The 21676-nt window shown below is 53.3% G+C and overlaps 1 protein-coding gene across 7 annotated transcripts; it reads right to left on the bottom strand.

The window, feature by feature from the left end:
* Positions 1 to 772: 772 nt before the first annotated feature.
* On the bottom strand, positions 773 to 14458 carry Furin (furin, paired basic amino acid cleaving enzyme). 7 transcript variants are annotated; one of them, XM_021166244.2, is made up of 16 exons: positions 14436 to 14458; positions 9769 to 10103; positions 9270 to 9368; positions 9073 to 9168; positions 8288 to 8416; positions 8106 to 8182; positions 7161 to 7249; positions 6539 to 6741; positions 4974 to 5186; positions 4449 to 4549; positions 4239 to 4342; positions 4035 to 4152; positions 3752 to 3931; positions 3292 to 3416; positions 3083 to 3193; positions 773 to 2870 (listed from the first exon to the last, which is right to left on the bottom strand). In XM_021166244.2, exons 2-16 carry the CDS (start codon positions 9943 to 9945, stop codon positions 2281 to 2283), a joined length of 2412 nt encoding a protein of 803 aa, XP_021021903.1. In that variant the 5' UTR covers positions 9946 to 10103; positions 14436 to 14458; the 3' UTR covers positions 773 to 2280. The 7 variants fall into 7 exon arrangements, with proteins under 7 accessions (XP_021021903.1, XP_021021900.1, XP_021021907.1 ...); XM_021166241.3 differs by lacking the exon at positions 14436 to 14458 and adding an exon at positions 13705 to 13961; XM_021166248.2 differs by lacking the exon at positions 14436 to 14458 and adding an exon at positions 13705 to 13960 and having other exon boundaries at positions 6539 to 6711.
* Between the last annotated feature and the right edge of the window lie 7218 nt (positions 14459 to 21676).

The following is a 21676-nucleotide window of genomic DNA, read 5'->3' as shown; positions in this document are numbered from 1 at the left end:
GGCCCAGGTTCCGGTAGCAGGGCGTTGAGTCCCAGTGGCATCCTGGGCCAGCGCGGGGTATAAAACTGAGGAGAAATTATTTCCCCATGAGGGACTCAGGTTCCCCCAGCCATTCAGTCCTGGTTTGCTATTTTTTTGTTTTGTTTTCTTATTTTGAGAAAGGGTCTCTCTGTGTAGTCCTAGAACTTGCTATGTAGATCAGGCTGGCCTCAGACGGAAGAGATGCCCTGCCTCTGCCTCCCAAATGCTGAGATTAAAGGTGAGGGTGGCTAGCTGTGATAAACACCAGAACTGAAAGCAGTTTGGGGAGAGGGGTTATCTGATTTAAGGATTAGAGTCCACCACCAAGGGAAGTCAGGGCTGGAGCTGAAACAGGAACCACGGAGGACACTGCTCGCTGGCCACTTGCTTTCACAGGCACCCCAGGATCCTTGTATGGGGAGGTAGACACACCCAGTGTGACTGGACTTTCCACATCAGCCAGTATCAAAATGCTCCGCCAACTTGCCCACAGGCCAATCCAACGGAGGCAACTTCTCTCAACTGAAGCTTCTCTTCCCAGGTGACACTAGCTTATGTCATGATAAAACCAAGGGGCACACAGATCATCTGGGTTCACTCAGGATCCCCTCAGACCTCAGCAGAGGAAGCCCTAGACCTCTCAGAGGCATTTAAGCCTTCTGACTTAAGCCAAACTGGCCCCTAGTTCCCACCCTTTCCCCCAAACACAGTTAAGGATCCCGAGAAGAGCTATAGACACTGGAGACCAGGCTTGGTTTGCATAGTCTGCACGTTTAATCACTTTAAAACCTCTAACATTATCTCGTGTCCATTAAATAGAACCAACAATGCCAGGCCTGTTTAAATTACAAGGAAAAAAAAATCACTGTGCACCAACCCAGCATCTTACAAAACCAGCCTGGATGGCCGTGAGGGGTGGGCAGGAGAGCAAGGGGCACCCCTGGACAGGTAGGCTGGGTACTGAGAAGGGCTAGGGAAAAGAAAACGGGGGGGGGTTTAGGGGAGCCCAAGTGGGAGGGGACTGATTGTCCTAATGGGAAGGGTGCAAAAGGCACATCAGAAGAGGGGGTTTGGGGGCATCATAGGTCAATGCTTTCTCCACCAGGGCACAGTGTTAGAAAGGGCTTGGTGGTGCCACCTGCCCACCCCTGGCACTTGGAGAGCCAGCGACCCATAAGCCCTTGGCACAACCCCATTTGAAACAGATGATGTCAGCCTACCCCTCCCACCATGACCCCCTTTCCTAGAGCCCACCTGGCTGGCCTGCCTCTTCAGGACGTGGGGCTTAGTTATTCCCTATACCTCAGGGCTGGGCAGCCATGGGAAGGGCAGGGTGGGTGTGGGCATGAGAAGGTCAAGGGTCCAGCTGCTACCCCCATTAAAAATACAAAAAAAAAAAATCAGCATCTAAAGTGAATAATCACAAAGTGAAAATATATCCTCAAACAGCTCCTGAGATCCCCACAGGGGAAAGCAGCATCGGGTGGGAGGCGGGAGGAGCCGGCTGGGCCACCGTCCCTCCCCACCACCCACCCAGGGGCTCCTGTACTGTAACTGCCAACAGCCCAGGCAGCCCCGGGCTCAGAAAACAGGGCCCTGGCAAGGGGGGAGGGTGCCATAGAGGATGGTCAGACACCAGCAAGGCCCCCAGAGCTTTAGCTCTGCTGGCCCGTGCTGGCCTAGCTCAGCCTGGCTTCCACGGAGGTGGAGGCCTGGAGTGCAGAGGCAGGCTGAGAGCAAGAAAGTACAGGCACACTGGGAGGTGCCTGCTTTGCTTTGGTCCCTTCCTATGACTGCAGCTTCTTCGGAGGCTCATCTGTGAGCCAGAGAGGGTCAGGGGATGCAAAAGCCCTTGGAGAGGTGGCCGCCTTCTTCAAGTACCTCCTAGCCAGCCTCCCTGTTGCCTGGATGGGAACCATTATTGCTTTCTGAGGGGCAGGGAAGGGAAGGGGCAGGGCTGCAGCCTGGTCAGGGACTCAGAGAGAGGCCGCCCCTCTTCACTCTGCGGGAAGTCCAGCTGGGCCACGGAAGCTGCCCTAAAGATTTACTCTTTCCTCCACATGGAGGGGTGGTAGGGGTGAGGCTCCTGGGACCCCACCTCAGGCAAACAGGTAGGCCCAAGGGTGGGGTAAGAAGCAGTCTCTGCCCCTCTCGCCTCCCAGCTAGGGTCCAAACCCAGTCCCAAGATAAAAAAATACTTTGGTGAATTAAAAAGTGCCCGAGGAAGGGATCGATTTGATAGGGTGGGCAGTGGGCTCATCAAAGGGCGCTCTGGTCTTTGATAAAGGCGGTCCTCTCGCCCCGGCCCTCGTCCTCTTCCGAGTCCGATGGGCACTCCTCCTGCCAGGCTTCAGGGGGCAGCCCCTTGTAGGAGATGAGGCCACGGTCCATGGTGTACACTTTCACTCCCCGGAAGCTGAAGCCCGAACACCGATGCAGGAACAGGAAGACGATGCCAAAGATGAGCACGATGATAAGGCAGCTGAGGCCGGCCAGGACCTCGGGCAGGTGAGAGGCCAGCCCAGCCTGCAGCCGGGGCTCCATCTCCACCTCAGGGCGCAGTGCAGGAGGCTGCTGCTGAGGCCGAGACTCCCGGCTGCTCTGGCTTTGCCGGGAGCAGGTCTGCTCCACTGGGTCCAGGGAGGCATGGCTGGGGCAGCTGAGGCAGTCTGTGGGAGCCGGGCCCTGGCAAGTGGCACATGAGGCATGGCAGGGGGTACAGACGCTGGCACGGATGATCTCCACATCATTCTCAGTGCTGTAGTGTGTATCAAGGACTTGGGGGATGAAGCCTGGTGGGCAGTGCTGGACACAGCTTTTCTGGTGCAGAGAGTAACCTTCCTCACACACTGCCGGCACAGGAGAGGAGAGGGGAGTGTTAGTCAAGTGAACGATGACTCTAAGTCGCCTGAGCTCTCCACCAGGCTCCTGTAGTCCTAAGCAGTCACCACAGTGCCCAGTTCTTTTTTGTTAGCTATCTAAAGTTCACTGTCCCCTCTGACTCCACTGTTCCAATCCCTTTCTCCCCACTTTCCCAGCCTCAATCACATCCACTACTGACCCACGCAGGCCTGGCTGGATGTGAGGGTCTTGCAGCCGCTGCTTTCTGGAGGTGCAGAGAGCCCCTCGGGGGCTGTGCCATACAGAACGAGAGTGAACTTGGTCAGCGTCCCTATTCCAGAGTTGATAAGAGAAAGGAGTCAAGGGTGTGAGTGCCATGTTAACACCCTAGCACCCCCTGGCTCTCCTACCCTCCCCTCCATACGGTACCATAGTTGTTGGCTTCACTGGTATTTTCAATCTCTAGGACCCATTCGCCAGCCGGGTCCTCATCCCAGGAATGGGTTGTCATGAAAGCCCAATCATTAAACCCATCAGCAGAGTAGTCATGTGGTCTGGAGGAAGAGAGTCCCATATAGCCATCTGAGGTTTTAGAGGGGACACCTAGCCCATGACATATGGGACAAACGCCATTCTCCCCATGTGGCAACCTGCTAGACTGGAAATGCTTCTAAGAGAAGTTGTTTTCCAGATGTTCTTAACCAGGGGACACTTTTCACAAGGGACACACACAACTGGCATGAGAGATGGGTCTAAGCCAGGATTCCTGTGACGAGGTGGTCCCTAAGGATGCAGCTGTCCCTCCCCACGCTGTTGCTGATGGTTGCCAGAGTCTTGGGGGACAAATGAGGGAATGAACCAGGAAATGAAAAGGGAACATGGCGAGCACCTGGCAGCTAACAGGGTGGAGCGGGTGCCCATGGGGCTGATGAGGTGGATAGCCAGGTCACCGCGGCGATTGTAAGACAGGGTGAGCCGGGCCTGAACGTGTTCCAGCCTGGTGATGTGGTTGGGCTCACCCAGGCATGCCGTCACCGCCTTGCGCACCTCTAGCCGTTTGCCGATGTCCCTGTACAGCAAGCACCGTGAGTCAGCAGGCCAGCAGCAACCAGTGGGCATCCCAGAGCTCCCGGGCCCCATCTGTTCCCTCCCGCTCAGGGTCCAGTCTTTACTTGGGCTCCACCAGGATTTCAACAATGCACTTCCGCTGGGGGGCCACTGTTGTCCAGTTCTGGGCCAGAGCCACCATGGCGCCTGCATCCAACAGCCCGTAGCCATATGAATGGCTCACTGTGGAGGGAGGGAAGGGTCAGTAGGAAGGGAGGAGAGCCCCATCCTACCTCAGAGCCCAAACCTCAGGGTTCCCTTGCCCTCACCTTTGCGGCCCACGCCGTTGGTAGCCCAATCATCAGCGTTGAGGTGGGCCGGCTTTGAGGTCTGCACCACCAGGTGCTGCATGTCCCGCCAGGTGAGGTTCTTGCTGCAGAGGAGACAAAGGCCGTGGTCAGGCTTTCTGGCAAGTGGCTGCGGAAAACAGCTGCTTGACAGGGAGCGCGAGGGGGACGGGCTGTTGCTTGCCCACTTACTTGGCCTCCAGGGTGAGAGCAATGATACCAGCTGCCAAGGGGGCAGAAGCCGAGGTGCCTGTGTGAGATTCTGTGCACTTCTGCCTCAGGTCAGTTGTCACCTGCCAGGGGACAATGGTGTTGAGACCTCATGGGTGTTGGCAGGAGTAAAGGAGCCACCTGCCTGTCCTGCTGCCTATCAGACCTAGGTACCCCAGATGGTGCAGTGAATCAGTTAGGACACTCCAGCCCCAGCTTCTACCTTATTAACACACATAGCTTCTTCTAGGGCCAAGTTTCTCAGGGAATAAGGGGATCAACTAGAGGTCGGAGCACAAGGGATATTTGCAGGGAGTCTATACTTCTTAGGGGCTCAGAGATGGTTTTGCAGCCCGCAAGGGTCTGGGGAATCTCCTGCTTGTAGTGCAGTTACCCAAGGTCCAAGCTACTCTATGCAACTTCACAGGGATGAGAGCAGAGAAAGCCTAATGTGGCCCTGAGGAAAGCAGGAGGCCTCCTTCCCAGCCCCAGCCAGGCAAGACTCACAATCTGCTTCTCATTCTGGTTGCCACTGCTGTAGGTGGTGGCCAGTGTGGAGGAGCAGGCCTCACTGTACCAGGGCACATTGCCGAACTGTGTGGCGCTGCTGATGGACAGCGTATAGATGCTGTTGGTGTAGCCGTCACAGTTGCAGCTGTCATGTTCCCGGCCCCCATTCCCTGAGGCCCAGACAAAGATGGAGCCCAGCCCTCCTCGGCCCTGTGAACAAAGTGGGCTAAGGTTACTCAAGATGGCGTGTTGGGGGGTAGAGGGCAATGAGGTATAACAGGAAGATGCTGAGGGAAGAAAGATGGGAGCCTCCATCTCTGTGGACTTCCAAGTTCACTTCTTAGAGCCACCAAAGATCCCTCGTAGATGACTATGTATGTACAAAATCAAACTAGACCAGGCTCACACCAAAATGCTTAGAGTGGTGATCCCCAGAGGGCAGGGTGATCCGAGTGCTTTCTGTATGACATATATGTATACGGCCATGCATGCCATGGCACCCACATGGCTCCCAGAGAGCGGCCATCAGAGCTGCTCCTTTCCTTCCACCTTTATACAGATACCAAGGCTTGAACTCCGGCATTAGGCCTGGGTGCAGACTATTTCCCTGTTCAGCCGTCTCTTTGACCCCATCACTTAACTTTATTATTTTTGGCAGTGCTGAAATCAAAGCCATGGCCTCAGGCTGGGGATGTGGTTCTGAGGCAGAGGACCTGCCTAACATGGGTAATGCCTCGCTCAATGTAACACTGCAAGCCTTTGCCCAGTTAAAGGAAAAAAAAAATAGGGCTGGAGAGAGAGCTCGGCAGTTAAGGGCACCGGCTCTCTTGCAGAAGACCTGGGTTTGATTCTCAGCACCCACATGATGGCTCACAACATCCATAATCACAGTACCAGGGAATCCAATGGGCTGCGTGCATTTATACACATAAAATAAAAATAAATAAAGGTGCACTGTCAGTCCCCAACTCCTTCATGTTTTAATAACATTTAGTTTCTAATATTTATTTTTATTTATAATTTTATTCTTATATATGTACATGAACTCTATGTGTGTCTGGTGCCCTTAGAGGACAGAAGAGGGCATCAGTTTCCTGAACTAGAGTTACTGATAGTTGTGAGTCACCATGTGGGTTCTGAGAACCACACCCAAGTCTCTAGCCTCTATTACATTCTACTTTACCACTTTTGTCAAGGTTAAAATTAACCAGGCATAGTGGTACACACATGTCAAGAGTGGAACCATGGGTTCAAGGCACGCCTGGGTTACATGGCAAGTCCCAGGCCAGTCTAAACTATACAGAAGACTTTGTTTCAAAAAAACAAGGTCTGAGCAGTGGTGCAGTGGTGGCGCACACCTTTAGTTCCAGCACTTGGGAGACAGAGGCAGGCACATCTCTGAGTTCGAGGACAGCCTGGACTACACAGAGAAACCCTGTCTTAGAAAACTGGAAGAAAAAAAAAAAAACTAGGAAAAATAAAACAGAATAAGGAAGCGGGTGATGGAAAAGATGAACTCAAGTCAGCCTGATTTCCAGAGCTAGACCAGGACCCCACTTCACCTGGCTAACTCCCCGAAAGAAGGCCTCCTCAGCGAGCCGGGCTGGTCCATCCACGGTCTTGCCGTCGTCCTCAGGGCCCCAGCTGGCGCTGTAGATGTGGATGTGGTTGGGATTCAGGCCCAGCGAACGTGCCTCTACTGCATCAGTCACCTCGCCATCCAACATCCGCACCCCTGGCCGCAGAGGGGGTGGGAAAAGGGGTGCTGCGTGGGTCCAGCCGCCAGGGGCAACCGTAGGCAAAAGCCCAGCTTGGACCCCAGGGAGGAGTAAGAGAGAGGAGTGGCCGGCATGGGAAACCCAAGGCCCCTTACATATTGTCTCCCACTGCCTTTCAAGAAGAGGACCTTCTCCCCAAGTCACACCAGTCCTCACTAAAGTCTTGGGCCTCAGGAACTAAAGTTCTAAAGGCTGTGCCATGATTTAGGAAGATGTCTTAGAGGCCTGCACCCACTCCACCATGCCACCAGCCCTGGGGTTCCAGTTTTTCCACTGGCTAAGAACTCTTCACAGACTAGCAAACTGCCAAAGGTTCTATCATGGAAGATGTTGAGTGGGCAGAGAAAACTTCAGGAGAGGACCCTCCCACTCTCAGCATGTACCCAAGGCCAAGGCTCACACCCACCTCCAATTCGGGCATTGTAAGCTACACCTACACCACAGACACCATTGTTGGCCACCGCTGCCACTTCCCCGGCACAGCGAGTGCCATGCCTGCGGATCAAGAGCACAGCGTTAGTGGAGGTGCACGGAGTGAAGGCCCTTGGGCCACACCCATCATCCCATGTGTGTTCACAGCACTTCCCAGTGGCGCCTGATCAAAAACATCTCTTAAGTTTGAGGCCAGCTTGGACTACAGAGGAAATTCCAGGACAGCTAGAGCTACATATGGAAACCAAGTCTCAAAAAACAAACTCAAAACTCCCTTTGGGGACCAGGGATGTAGACAAAGACTTCAGTTGTTTTATTGTTGTTAGTGTTTTTAAGATTTTTTTTTTAAAATGTAAGTACACTGTAGCTGTCCTCAGATACTCCAGAAGAGGGCATCATGTGAGCCACCATGTGGTTGCTGGGATTTGAACTCGGGACCTTCGGAAGAGCAGTCGGTGCTCTTAACCACTGAGCCATCTCGCCAGCCCTTAAGATTTATTTTATGTATTATGAGTGCTCTATCTGCATGTACACCTGCATGCCAGAAAAGGGCATCAGATCCCATCAAAGATGGTTGTGAGCCACCATGTGGTTGTTGGGAATTGAACTCAGGACCTTTGGGAGAATAGCCAGTGCTCTTAACTGCTGAGTCATCTCTCTAGCCCCTTGTTGTTTTTTTTTTTTTTTTTTTTTTTTGAGATAAGGCAGTTTGGCTGGCCTGGAACTCACTGTGAAGACCAGTTGTCAAACTCACAAAGACCTGCCTACCTTTCCCTCCAAGTGCTGGGATTAAAGGTGTATGCCCCCATGCCTGGAGAGACTTCAGCTTTTAGGTGGGACATGTGCCATTCACACTGACCCTTGTGTCCTTGATGGGGAGGAGGGAGAGGCTCAGAGACCAGGAACTTAGCATTCTCACCTGTTGTCATTCATCTGTGTATATCGAGGCTGTGGGTCGGGGTCCTGGTCATTGACATCAAAACTGGCTCCCGGATCCTGAGAAGAACACGGCCCTCATTGGGAGCTGCCTCCCCATGCTGACAGGACAGTCCCCTGAGGTCCCTGCCCAGGGATCTCCCACCACTCTTCTCCAGTCCTTACATAATTGCCTGCTAGGTCGGGATGATTCTTCTCAATGCCGTCATCCAGGATGGAGACCACAATGCCATGGCCTGTGAAGCCCTGGGCCCAGGCCTCCTTCACATTCAGGTCTCGCTGAGTGACACCAGACTGCAGAGACAACCAGCCCATTACCAGAGATATTTGGTTGTTCACTCAAAAGAATCAATTCTACTCCAAAACCTCTATCTTCTACATATCCCAGCTTAAAATGCCATTTCTGGGGACTGGAGGGATAGCTCAGCAGTTAAAAGTACTGGCTGCTCTTTCAAAGGACCCAGGTTCAATTCCCAGCACTCACTTGGTCACAACTGTCTGTAACTCCAGTTCCAGGGGGATCTGACAGCCTCATATACTCATACAAGCACACCAATGTGCATAAAATAAAAATAAACCATTTTTTAAAAATGCCACTTCTGGCTTCAATGGAAATGTATAGATTCTGGGAAGGTTAGAGCAGTGGTTCTCAACCTGTGGGTCGTGACACCCCCCCCCCCCCCGACAAATCTCTATCTCCAAAAATATTTACAGTTCATAACAGTAGTTAAATTACCGTTATAAAGTAGCAACAAACATAACTTTATAGTGGGGGGGTGGTCCTCATAACATGAGGAACTGTATTAAAGGGTTGCAACAGTAGAAAGGTTGAGAACCACTGGGTCAGAGGCAGAAAGAAGGGAGAAGAAAACAGAAGAAGCCAGGGTGAGCCTCATCCACTCACAGGACCTCACTGTGGTGGGGAGAGGACCAGAGTCCAAGGAGCATACCAGGTACCACTGCTGGGGGAACTTGGGGTCTGTGGGCTCCTGATACACGTCCCTCTTGGCTCTTCGCTTTGCTACCTGCTGCTCCAGCCACTTTACCTAGGAAGGAGAGGAGGATGGTATAGGTGTGGGGGTTTCAGAGTGAGGGCAGACTCAGAACAAAAGGGGGTGGCAGCCGGAAGGGCCAGGGCCACACTTACTTGAGGCTCCCTCTGTAGCCGGCTGTGCCGCGGGCGGTGAGGCGACAGGGACCGCTTTGTCACTGCTCTGTGCCAGAAGTGGTAATAGTCACCGAAGATCTGCAATGAAGCACTGAGTCTGAGATGGGCTTTCCATCTGCCAGTCCCTGGGGGAGGCAGAGATGGGGGTGGACAAGGCTGCTGGGGAGGCTCACAAAGGCAAGTGCCGGGGGGGGGGGGCAATCTGTTCCCTGCTGAGGACCCACAAGAACATGCAGGGGATGGAGAGGGACACCATCACCGAGATGTGCTGGGTTTTCTAAGCAACCTACAGGAAAGCCCACAAACAGGACAGTGTTACGGATCCCATCCCACCAGCCACTCGGAACCTGCCTCTTGCCCAGATGCCCTGGAAGAAAGCTCAACAATTTCTGCTGCATGGTTTGAGAGTCTCTGCCCTCACTCTCTCCACCACCAGGTCATGTCCTGAAGTTACAAACAGGCCCAGTAAGAAGCCTACCTGGCCCAGGTTGTGGAAGCCATGCTTCTGTGCCACTCTATCAGCCACAGCTGGGCCTCCAGGAATGTGCACGGCCCAGGTGTTGGTAAAGATCTTCTGGCCTTGAGCATCAGCTGCCAGCAGGACCACGGCTCCTGCTGCTGCGACCACCCATAGCAACCAGGGTCTCAGCTCCATGGGGGGGCAGGTGACTGGAACCCCAGAGCTCCCGTCTCCCTGGCCTGGTCACAGGGCCTTGGCTGCCACGTGCCTGCTAAGTGCCAGGGTCCCGGGGCTGACTGGGGGGGGCATGGGGCCGAGATGGGCAGGGCTGGAGGACAGGGTAAGGGTCAGATCTAAGGGAACAAGAGGAGGAAGGAAGAGTCAGTCCTCTCAGCCACACACTGATGCCGCCCCTCCTAGCCTCACAGCTGAGCCTAAAAGCAGTTTCAAAGGAGATGGACCTAAAAGGAGTTTCAAGGGAGATGGTTAAAACCAGCAAACACCTGAGGGGCTGGGAAGATGGCTCAGTAGGGACACTTACTGCCACCCAAGCATCAAAACCTGAATTTGGAGTCCCAGGACCCACATTAAAGGCTTGGCAGCATTTGCCTGTAACTCCAGCACTGGGAGCAGGGCAGAGACAAGAATCCCTGGGGCTTGCTAGTTGGCCAACTTAGCCAAGTCTGCAAGCTCCAGGTTTGGTAAGAGACCTGTCTTTTAAAAAAAAAACCAAAACCAAGATCAGAAACAGGGGTCAGGACTGGAGAGATGGCTCAGTAGTTAGGAGCACATACTGCTGCTGCAGGGGACAGCAGGGGACCAGAGTTCTCATCCCCGCACTTGTATTGGATCATTCACAACAGCTATAACTCCAGCTCCCAGAGATCCAACTGCAGCCTAGACACACACACACACACACACACACACACACACACACACACCACAAACCCCCAATGTGTCTCTGGAATAAATACAGCACATATCCCTAAAGGTCAGCCAAACAGACACATGGACCCACAGTCTCCCCCTCCCAAGCCTTTCTCCATCACAGATACAACTACGGCTTGAGTTGTTCAAAATAAAAAGCAAACAATAACCAAAGAAAGATACATTATCAAATGGCATGTACACATGATTCCATTTTGTTTTCTTAAAACTATACATGCAGATTTATCCATAACCAAAACAAAATCTGGACGGATACAAGTTACTACTTAACAATGGCTCCTTGGAGAGTCTGAGAATTATGAGTAGCAATTGTTACTTTCTGCTTTGTGCTATTGTACGCTCTCAAAATATCCAGGCATATTTTATAAAAGAATAAATGTTGGCTCTTTAAAAAACGAACAGTGTCTACCCAACTCAATTAGGGCATCCTGGTTCAGCAAAAAGGTGAGCTGTAGGGAGTTATTTAAAAGACTCTCAGTCCCCAGGAGGAAAGAGTGGGTGACTTGAGTTGGGATGGAGGCTGCGGAGCCACGCTCTGAGCATGAGGGATTCCTGAGGTTTCGCCACCCTCTAGGGCTGAGATGACAGCCATCTTTAGAGGCAGGGCCCAAGCTGTTTCCTGGGCAACTTTGTTCCTGCTAGTCCAGCCCTGCTGCCCCCTGGCGTGTTCCAGGCCCACCACCTTGCGTAATCTGAGCCAGGCTGCCAGGGCAAACACTGGCGCTGAGCCTGGAACACCAAGGTGAGGCTGAATCAGTAGCCCTGAGTGGTGTTTTTCCTCCTTCAGCAAACAGACAGCAAGACCTCTCTGCCTGGGGCCACATAACTGTCCCTATAAAGGGCCCCTGACTAGCCACAAGCCAAGCTCCTGGGGTAGGTGGCAGCTAGGAGAGGTTCCAGTAGACTGCTGGGGATGTCCTGTCTAAGTGCCAGGATCCCGATGCCCCTGCCATTCCCATGGCCCAGTCCTAGAGGTGGCCACTCCACCAAATGGTAAAATGTAGATACCTCAGCACACTGCCCTGTGGAGCTGGGCAGATCTGCTAGCCACTGGGAACGCCATGATTCTCCAGGAGCTGCCATGAGCCACCCAGACTCCCTAACTGCTGCCGTCTCACCCTATAGGCTGAGGGGACTCCACACACAATCCTGGAGTATTTTCAGTTTACACCAAAATAACCTGACAGCTGATGGCAGGAGACATCCATGAGGCAGACTCCATGCCTGAAGGGCAGAGTCCAAAGGGCTCCAAAGACATGCCTCAGAGTTATAGCTCCGTGCCCCCACGTAGAAACAGGACCCTTGCCACATCTAAAACCTCTTGAGTTTAGAAATCTGCAGACTCCCTGCTCCGAGTTTTGAGACCTGCCTACAACTTCCAAATTATGGCTGGGTTGGTCTGGGTCTAGCCAAGGTTTCAGCAAACTATAGATGGGGCCACTGAGACAGAATCCTCCACCACACCTCAAGAAAGATGGTCTGCTTCCCTCCACACCAAGTCTCCCCAATTATAGTAAGGGTGGGATATGGATTCCAGACATCAGAGAGCCCTGCCTTGTCATCAAGATAGATAGGAGGATGCACACAACACACACACACACACACACACACACACACAAAAGAGCTGAGAACAATGAATGAACAGGCTTCTCCCCACCCCCATCCCAGACTCTGACTCACCCTCTGAGTCCCAGTTGTCTCAAAACCAGGAGACTGGATATATTTCTAGCCTCTCTGGGTCAGTTTTGCCCAGCCGTCAGTGCTGGGCCTGACTAGAGAATAGGCTATAGTACTGTCCTAGCTCTTTTCTTGGGCAAAGCCTTTTTGTCCCTCCCTAGAACCTACAGACAGAGATAACCACAACCATTCCTGGCATCAGACGGGCACTTACCCCCAGGTGTGGCTGCTGTTTCTAGGACCTGGAGACCCGGCTGAGGCAGCCACAGAGCAAGCCACCGAAGAAGACTGTTGGGAAACCCAATCAGGTCTCTCTTTCCAGCAGAGACCCCAAGGCAGGTCCTGTTACAGGCACCTCCCAGGAAATTTTAACTCCTAGTCCCTGCTCAACTACTGTTCCCTTGGAGATCTTACACAAGTCATTTCCACTCTCTGGGCCTCAGTTTCCTTGGTGGTTAAAAACTATTAGGCCAGAGGCTTTCAAACTTTTTTTTTAAAGCCATGGGATCCTCTTTTTTAAAAATACAAATTTTAGATAGAAGCCCAAAACAGGAAACACACACCTAATCTGCTAGCCACCCTCCTTTTCTATGTCCACACCTGGCCAGCAGCCACAAGCCCTCACTGGGCCACATCACCTGCGTCGCCTTGGCACTTCCCAAGAATCCCAGTGCTTCAGAGAGATGAAAGTCCACTTCCCCTAGGCGCAAAGCCCTGGGGCGGTGGGAACGGCGGCACCGAGCAGACTAATGTCTGCTGTCAGACCTGTATGGCAAGCAGGCCGCCCCTCGGCCAGCCACCCGATGGATGGGGGCAGCAGGGGCCTCGGCCAGGCCTCGGCAGGAGGCAGCCCGGAGCGAGCCTCCCCCAAGCCGGCCTGTGCGCGCCCGCGAAATCCGCCCCCGACCGCTCCGGCCGTACAGGTGTGCGAGGCGGCCGAGGACCCCGTGCCCTCCCGGGAGCGCGCCCCACCAGGCGCAGGCCCCGGCCGCCGGGGCCACGGAAGACGGCGGGCAGGCGGGAGCACCCAGAGCCCGAGGAATGCTCTGCCTAGCCCGCCCCAGCAGGGGCCCCGCCGGCGCTTCCTGAGGTCAGAGGGCTCGCCCCGGCCCCAGCGGAAAAGTACCGGCGCGGGCCCAAGCCCGGCGCTCAGGTGGGCTGCGCGGCTCCCGTCCTCCCGCCGCGGCGGCCGAGAATCCGCGACCAGAGCCCGGCGGCCGGCGAGGCCCGGGGCTGCGCCGCCCGGCTCCGCGCTCCCCCGCCCGCTCCGGGCCCGGCTCCCCAGCGCGCCGCCTCCCCGGCCCGGGGCCGCGCGCCCTCGCCGCTTACCCTGGGGAGCCCGGGCGGGGAAACTTTTCCGGACGAGCGCCGCGGCCGCTCCGGTACCCCTCGGCCGAGCACGGAGCCCGGCGGCGGGGGCCTGGCTCGGGCGGTCCCCGCGCCCGGCAGCGGCGTCACGGCGCGCAGGCGGGGAGGCGCGGCGGCGCGGCCTCGGCCCGGCCGGCGACCAGGGCAAGGCTCGGCCTGGGCTCGGGCGCGGGCGGGGGGCAGCGGCCCGGCCGCGGCGGCGCGGCTTGTTTACTCGGGCCGCTGTCACAGCGGCGGCGGCGGCGGCGGCGGCCCCGGCTCCTCCTCCTCCGCGCCGCGCCCCTCCCCCTCGCGGCGCCACCTCCGCGCTCGGTGGCCGCAGCCGGCCCGGCCCGTTCGCCGCCCGGGTCGGGTCGGGCCGGGCCGGGCCGGCGTTCCGAGCGCTCCACGCGGCAGGCCCTGCGGTCTCGGGGCGCCCTGTCTGCGGCTGCCAGCGGGGCGGGTAGGGAACGTGGTCCCTGCGCGCCACCCCAGGCCCCTCGGTCCGCACCGCGTTCGGCTCTTGGCCCCGCGAACTCCCGGGCAGATGGTTTCGGAGACCCGGACTGGGAGCCCGCGGGCGAGATGGCGAGGGAAGGGCCGAGGGTCGGGGGATTTGGGGAGAGTCCAAGCTGGCCCTGCCTTGCCCGAGGTCCTGGGTCCCGAGTTTTGAGTTTGGGGATAGTCAAGGGAAGCGCCCTGGGATGGCGGACCTGGGGCAACTCCACTCTCAGGTCGGATCTCACATAGGCAGGGCAGCCCTCGCGCCTCCAGCTAGAGGAGTCACAGTTTTATTTGCTTTTGTAGAGACAGGTGGATAAACAGAAATAGCTCACCTCCTTTTATGGTTTTTTTTTTTCTCAATACTTTTTTTTCCCCCATGCAACAACAGAGAGCTAGGCACTGGGCCAATCAGTTCACCCTATCTTCTCCTTATGTACATTCCTTAATCCACATAATCCGCTCAGGATGACATTATTAATCCCACTTTACAGATAAGGAAACTGAGGCACACAAAGTTTAAATAATTTTCCTTAAGCTACACAACTTAGCAGGCCTCAGACTTGGCAGCGCTTCACTCCAGGCTACTTACAGTATACCAGCCAGAGCCCTTCCCTCCCTGGGTTCCTGCCCTAGAAAACGGCTGTGCTACTTGGCGGAAGGTTGACATTCTGCTCGAGCTGAGAAAGAAGAGGGGAACCGGGCCAAGATCTTCCCAGGCTGGGTTGTTCCAAGGTCGCCAGCGGCCTCTGCACATCCCTTCTTGCTCTCTGTGAGATAACCTGGCCACATGATCTTATCCTGTCCTCTTCCCCTGTGTCTTTAACAAGGGTTCCTGTCCAGTCATAGAAAAAAATGCCACGAAGCACTTCTAGAAGACAGGCTCTCCTAAGCTGCCTCCATGCACAGCTCTCCACCCACAAATGTGATAGCTAGGTACCTCGTCTGTATCCTGAGTTATGCTTTTTCAAAGGACAGAATTTAGGCCCAGGGAGGTTAAATAATATACTAAGGAGGACGAGTAGTATCACCTGGCTGTAATCTTCAAACTGGGGAGGCTGAGGCAGGAGAGTAGCCGTAAGTTTAAGGTTAGCCAAGACTACATATAAGAGACTGCCTCAAAACCCTCAAAGAAGTACACCACATACGTACACAACACACGGGTCATTTGTGTGGAAAGTCGTCCAGCAAAGTTGGGCTCAAATCCTTGTGGTACTATTTTGCATTATGCGAATCTTAAATTCTCAGAGCCCCGATTTATCCCTCTGAAAATGGAGATGTGTATAAAGATAACTGAATCTGTTATTTGAGCATCCTTTAAAACACTGCAGACATGGGGAGGGGGGGCTCTAAAAGTCTGTCTCCTCCCAGATTGGGGGCTTTCCCTTAGAAGGAGCTAAGACCTGTGGGGACCACTGTGGGATAGCCCCCACCAGCACCACCACATGCACATTTGGGAGAACAATACTCTTGTGGTGAGACTGAGGCAGGAAGTGAGTCAGAGATTTTCCTTAGGCTATGAGCAACATCACCCATTTAGGGGAAATAGGGACAGGGTTGGCCCTATCTAGCAAGGGAGTCCCGTAGTGCTCCTCCCAATTGTCCTGTGACCTAAAAGTTTACCTCAGAATGAAAGCCTTGTGGTTTCCCTCTTCCTTGGAGGCTGGCCCAGAGGAGTCTCCGTGGGCCTTTGGAGGGAAGAACTAGCCAGACCCCTGAAGGCTGCAACCCAGGCACAACTATCTTCTCCTGCCAGCCTTCCTGCAGCCTTGCCTTGAGTGGGAAGCAGTCAGCCCTGCCTCCTTGAGGGAGAGGCCTGTGTGGAGGCACCATGTGGGTGAGCGGCTGTCCCACTGACTACCTCAGCTGCCTACACTTTGCCTCTCTCGCATCTGGATGGTCACGTAGATTGCATTTGCAATAATTCTGCTGACAATTATCTGAAAGTCTTTCTCGTCTGAGGGAGATTCTGTTATCTTTCTGCAACAAGTCCCATAGGCAGGTACTGTACTCTTTATCATTCTTACCATTGACCTGAAGCCTAAGGGTCCAGGAAGCTCAGCTGCCTCTAACACTCAGTTCCTGATGTGAATCTTCTAAGGTGACACTTACCAATTTTACAGAGTCCTTAGTACTCAGAGTCTAAGATGGGAGAAGCGGGGGCCATCTGGACAGGGGGTTGGGGGGAGGAAGGGCCAGCCAGAGCTCTCTTTATCCTTAGATTTGGAGCTGATCCATAAGTAACCACAGAGAACTTTAGTGCTAAACTCCAGTCAGTCCCTTTATACCCTTGAGGAACTATGGGACTCTCTATCTTTCAAACCTCTCCCTAACCTGAGGCACCCAGAAGCCTTTAAGAGCAACCAGCCTTGGTTTAAATCACTGCACATACAGCATGTGTGCATAAAGGGATGGAGAGCTTTCTGCTTGCTTGCTTGCTTGCTTGCTTTCTCTCTCTTTCTTTCTTCCTTCCTTCATCCCTTCCTTTCTTCCTTCCTTTCAGAATCTTCAGGAATGTCTCCATAGCTCCTATAATACATTAATGAAACCTTGGGTCATGCCAAACTGAGTCAAAGCATGTTCATACGTCACCATCTAGCTCCAGAGAATCCAAGATCCATCTTGCCTGCCTCTGCTTCCCTGGTGGCTGCTGGTGCCCCGGTGAGGACCCTGTCACGTCAGGCAGTAGCTTTCCAGTTCTGGCTAAACCACTTTGGGAGAAAACCCTTTATATGACAGGCCAAGTGGTGTCTGTAGGTGGGGGGGAGGAGCTTCGAGTTAGAAGTGAGTTGGCAGTGACATATCTGGTCACATTGGAACTGGATCCCAGCGTGACGGGGCTTTCTCGTTTCCTCGTTTATTGGGGTGGGTCTGCACTTACCTTAACCGCAGGCTCCTCTGCATCCTGGTCACTTGATGGTTTAATGGCTTCCTTTGGCCAGTTCATGTCTTCAGCTTCACCTTCTGTGCCAACAAGTGCTACCCACAATTAGGCACCTAATAAATACTTTGGGTGCAGCCCTGTTTGCCAGGGATTTGCTGAGCACCTGCGAGGTGCTGGGTCCCCAGTGCCTCTCCACTCCTTCCCTTAGGGCTTGTCCTCAGGAAGCCAGAGTTGCCTCTGACCGGAGACTGCAGCAGGATCCCTAACCCTTGTGCCTCACTACCCCAACCAGCCCACCCTCCCCTCTCACAGATGGTCGCCACTGCTTGATACCGAGGTTCCCCTTGGTTTGCTGTCCCACACAGAGTTTCTCTGCTTCAATACTATTGACACCTTGGGCCAGATTAGTCTCCACGATGGGCACTGCCCCATAGTAACAACTCCCCAAGTCCCTTCCAGTGACAAAATCCTGAGGAGACCTCTGGTCCACAGGATGGAAAAGAAAAGTCACAAGGTGAAGGTGGCCGTGCCGGTCTGGAGGCATCAGGAGTTGTCGGCTGGAAACCATACACCCAGATGACTCTCAGGCACCAAGCCACCTTGTATGGCAATATGACAATGAGCCATTTAGTGTTCAGAGCAAACTATGTCTCACATCTTCATGACATCTGAAGACATCGCTTTTCGAATGTTAATGACAAGGTGAACCAAGGATCACGCTCTGTTGACTAAAGCAGGGAAATGGGAGAGAGATTTTAGCTTTACACATGTGTTTAGAAAGCAGATCTATGGTTGCTTGGGGAACTCGGGAGGGAGGGGTGGCAGGAAGCCTTGGTGATGATGGACATGTTCCTTATCTTGATTGTGGTGATATTTTCCTGAATGTGTACATGTGTCAAAACATATTAAGTTGTATACTTTAAATATATGCAGTTTACAGTGTGTCAATTACACTTCCGTGAAGCTGATTTTGGTTGTTTCCTGCTTTAGTGCTTCATGGGCATTATTCTGAAAATTCACTTGTGGAGCCCCCCATTATTTATTTACTCACTTTACATCCTGATGGTGCTCACCCCTTCTTCCCAGTCCCACCCTTACGAATCCCTCCTTCCAATTTTCGCTTCATTTTCTCCTCAGAGAAGGGGAGCCCTGCAGCCTCCCGGGCACCATCCCACCCCCGGACATCCAGCCCCAGCAGAACTCAGCACCTCCTTTCCCACTGAGGTCCAACTGGGCAGCTCAGTTAAGGGAAGGGGATCCAATGGCAGGAAACAGAGTCTGATTCGCCCCCCACCTCGCTCCAATTGTTAGGGGACCCACATGAAGACCAAGCTGCACATCTGCTACATATATGCAGGGGGGGCTAGGTCCAGCCCCTGCATGCTCCTAGGTCAGGGGCTCAGTGAGCCCCATGGGCCCAGGTTAGTTGACTCTAGAGGTCTTCTGGTGGTGTCCTTGTCCCCTCCCCAACTGTCTCAATTCTATCTCTCACTGTTCCACAAGACTCAGAGCCCCACTGATGTTTGACTATGAATCTCTGCTTCTGCTTCAATACACTTGCTGGATGAAGTTTCCCAGGAGGTATCCAAGTCGGGCTCCTGTCTGGATGGCCCTTGTTCCTCGGGGCCTGTGGGAGGCCAGCAGAGTGGTGATCGAGTACCCCATTTCTTAGCTATACTATAAGTGAGAGTTACTACAGTACCGAACATAAATAAACATGACGTGTGTGATGGACTACACTCATAACCCCAGCCCTAAGAGGTGCTGATGCTTGGTTTAGGTTGGAGACCAGCCTGGACTACATAGTAAGACCCCTTCTAACATAAAATAAAACTTGTTCATGTGATGCTGAAATCCCAGCACTTGGGAGAAGGAGGCCGAGGGGTCAGGAGTTGAGGCCAGCCGCAGCCACAGCCAAGTTTGAGATCAGCCTGGACTACTTGAGACTGTCTCCATCAAAGGCGGGGAGGGGAAGAGGGTAGGGTGAGGGCTGATCTATGGAAGAGAACACAAGGATGTAGCGAACAGCTGGCTCGGGGTTCATGGAGAAGTTGTCCGGTCTCCGGCTTAGGGAAGCTTAGTCCTGTCAGATGACCTCAGACACGTCTGGAACAGCATTATCAGGGGCTTGGGAATAAAACAATGAATGTAGTGTGGGTAGCCAAGAAAGAAACAGACGACTCTGGAAATTACAGGTTCCTCCACCAACTTTAATCCTTAAGCCAAACACTGCACGGGGAAAATCAGCTAATACCTGGAAGGGCGGGGCTTTCTCCGCATGGCAGACACACCTGGGGAGCCGAGCCCAGAGCTCTGTGCCAGCCTGCTCTCTACAGGCTGCTGCCCGCCTGAGGGGCTGCACTCAGCACCCACACCTGAGAGGATCAGGAAGGAGACCTGTGCGGCAGACCTGGGGCCTCTGCTAGGGGATTGGGTGCCATTGAGCCACTGGAGACCCCAAGGTCCTCGGGAGCCCTGAACAGAGTAAGGGGTTCACTTATGTCTCCAGTTAGGTTAGTTGCCAACACTGACCAAGAATAACTTGGAGGAGGAAACGGTTTCCTTCATCTTTTGCTTTGCAGTAAGTACATCACTGAGGGAGCCAAGGCAGGAACCAGAATAGGAGCCCAGAGGCACAAGAAATTAAGCCAGGCTCACAGACAAGTGTGGCTCGCTTACTGGTTTGCTCAGCTACCTTCCTTATAGAGACCACGTGCTCAGGATGGCACCCCAGGCTCACTGTGGTTTGGGCCTTCCTACATCAGTTAGCAATGAGGAAAGTGCCTACCAAAATGCCCACAGTCCGATCTAATGGAGGCAAGTTCTCATTTGAGGGTCCTTCTTCCCAGGTGTGTCACGTGGACATCTGACACTAACCAAGACTTTGATTGAGACTTTCAGATGCCAGATTTCGTCCAGTGTCCCAGCTGTGGGGAGGGAGACTGACAATAGGTAAAACAGGGAAGTCCAGGTCACCATGTAGCATCCGGAAGACAACAAAGGGGCTAGAGATGTGGCTCAGTGGTAGAGCACTTGCCACTGTGAACAGGTCCTGAGGTCTTAGCTAGCGTGGTGGTATACACCTGTAATCAATCCCAGCCCTCGGCAAACCGAGGCAAGAGGATTCTAAGTTCAAAGTTAGCCTGGGCTTTTTACTGTGATCCTGTCTCAAAATCAGCAGCAGCAGCATTATGATGTGGGTCTCCTTGGGGAAGAGTCATTGTCTCTGGAGTGTCAGAGAAGGCCTACGAGCACAAAGGATCTTTCAGCCAAGTCTCAAAACAGAAGCAGAATGGAAGGAAGGCTCTAGAGGAAGAGTGAGTGGAAAGAGCCTCAAGAAGAGGGTTTGGGAGACACTGGGAGAGAGAGAGGGTGGAGAGAGATAAGAGAGTGACAAGATCATGGAGCAGATGGGCAGAGCCTAGGTGCCAAATTCAGTGCTCAGAGCAATGGACACTTCTTACAGAGTTTCATTCATTTGCCCCACATACTTTTACAGTCTTACTATGTAGGCAAGGTTGGCCTGGAACTCACTGAGTAGCCCAGGCTGGCTTTAAACACACTCACATGCTCCCTTTTTAAAATAAAATGTCCATCAAAGGCTGAGCACTGGTGACATACACCTTTAATTCCAGTACTTGGTAGGCAGAGGCAGATGAATCTCTGTGAGTTCAAGTCCAGCCTGTTTTATATAGTGAGTTCCAGATCAGTCAGGGCTATATAGAAAGACCCTGTCTCATACACACACACACACACACACACACACTCACATCCATCTGTCCACTGTGGGGAGGCAAGAAAGAATAGGGATATCCCTGCACAGGAGGTACTACTATATATGACCCTCCAGCCATGACATGGGATATGGCTTGGGGAAGCCAAGGGACTCTTACCAGTGTGTAAGCAGGAATGTGGACTCTGAGAGGCCTGAAGGGGGTGGGAGCAGATGGAGAGGTTCTGTACACCCAATATTGAAAATTGGTTCTGGGGCTGGAGAGATGGCTCAGCAGGTAAGAGCACCGACTGCTCTTCTGAAGGTCCTGAGTTCAAATCCCACAACCACACAGAGGCTCACAACCATCTGTAATGAGATCTGATGTCCTCTTCTGGGATGTCTGAAGACAGCTACAGTGTACTTACATATAATAATAAATAAATCTTTTTTTAAAAAAGAGAGAGAGAGAGAAAGAAGAAGAGAAGAAAAAAAAGAGAAAGGAAAAGAAAAAAAAAAAAGCTGGGCAGTGGTGGCGCACCTTTAATTCCAGCACTTGGGAGGCAGAGGCAGGCGAATTTCTGAGTTCGAGGCCAGCCTGGTCTACAGAGTGAGTTCCAGGACAGCCAGGGCTACCCAGAGAAACCCTGTCTCGAAAAACCAAAAACAAGAAAAAAGAAAGAAAGAAAATTGGTTCTGCAAGAAAGAACATCTTGTGATTGATCACACAGTAGGTAGGATCAGGCACACACAGTAGGTAGGATCAGGCACACACAGTAGGTAGTAGGATCAGGCGCACACAGTAGGTAGGATCAGGTGCTTCTCCTAAGCCACATCTCCAGTCATCTTTCAAAGGA

This window comes from Mus caroli, unplaced genomic scaffold, assembly GCF_978045245.1.
Source record: "Mus caroli unplaced genomic scaffold, Mus_caroli_1 scaffold_8, whole genome shotgun sequence".
NCBI lineage: Eukaryota > Metazoa > Chordata > Mammalia > Rodentia > Muridae > Mus > Mus caroli.
This window is presented reverse-complemented; position numbering and strand designations above follow the sequence as displayed.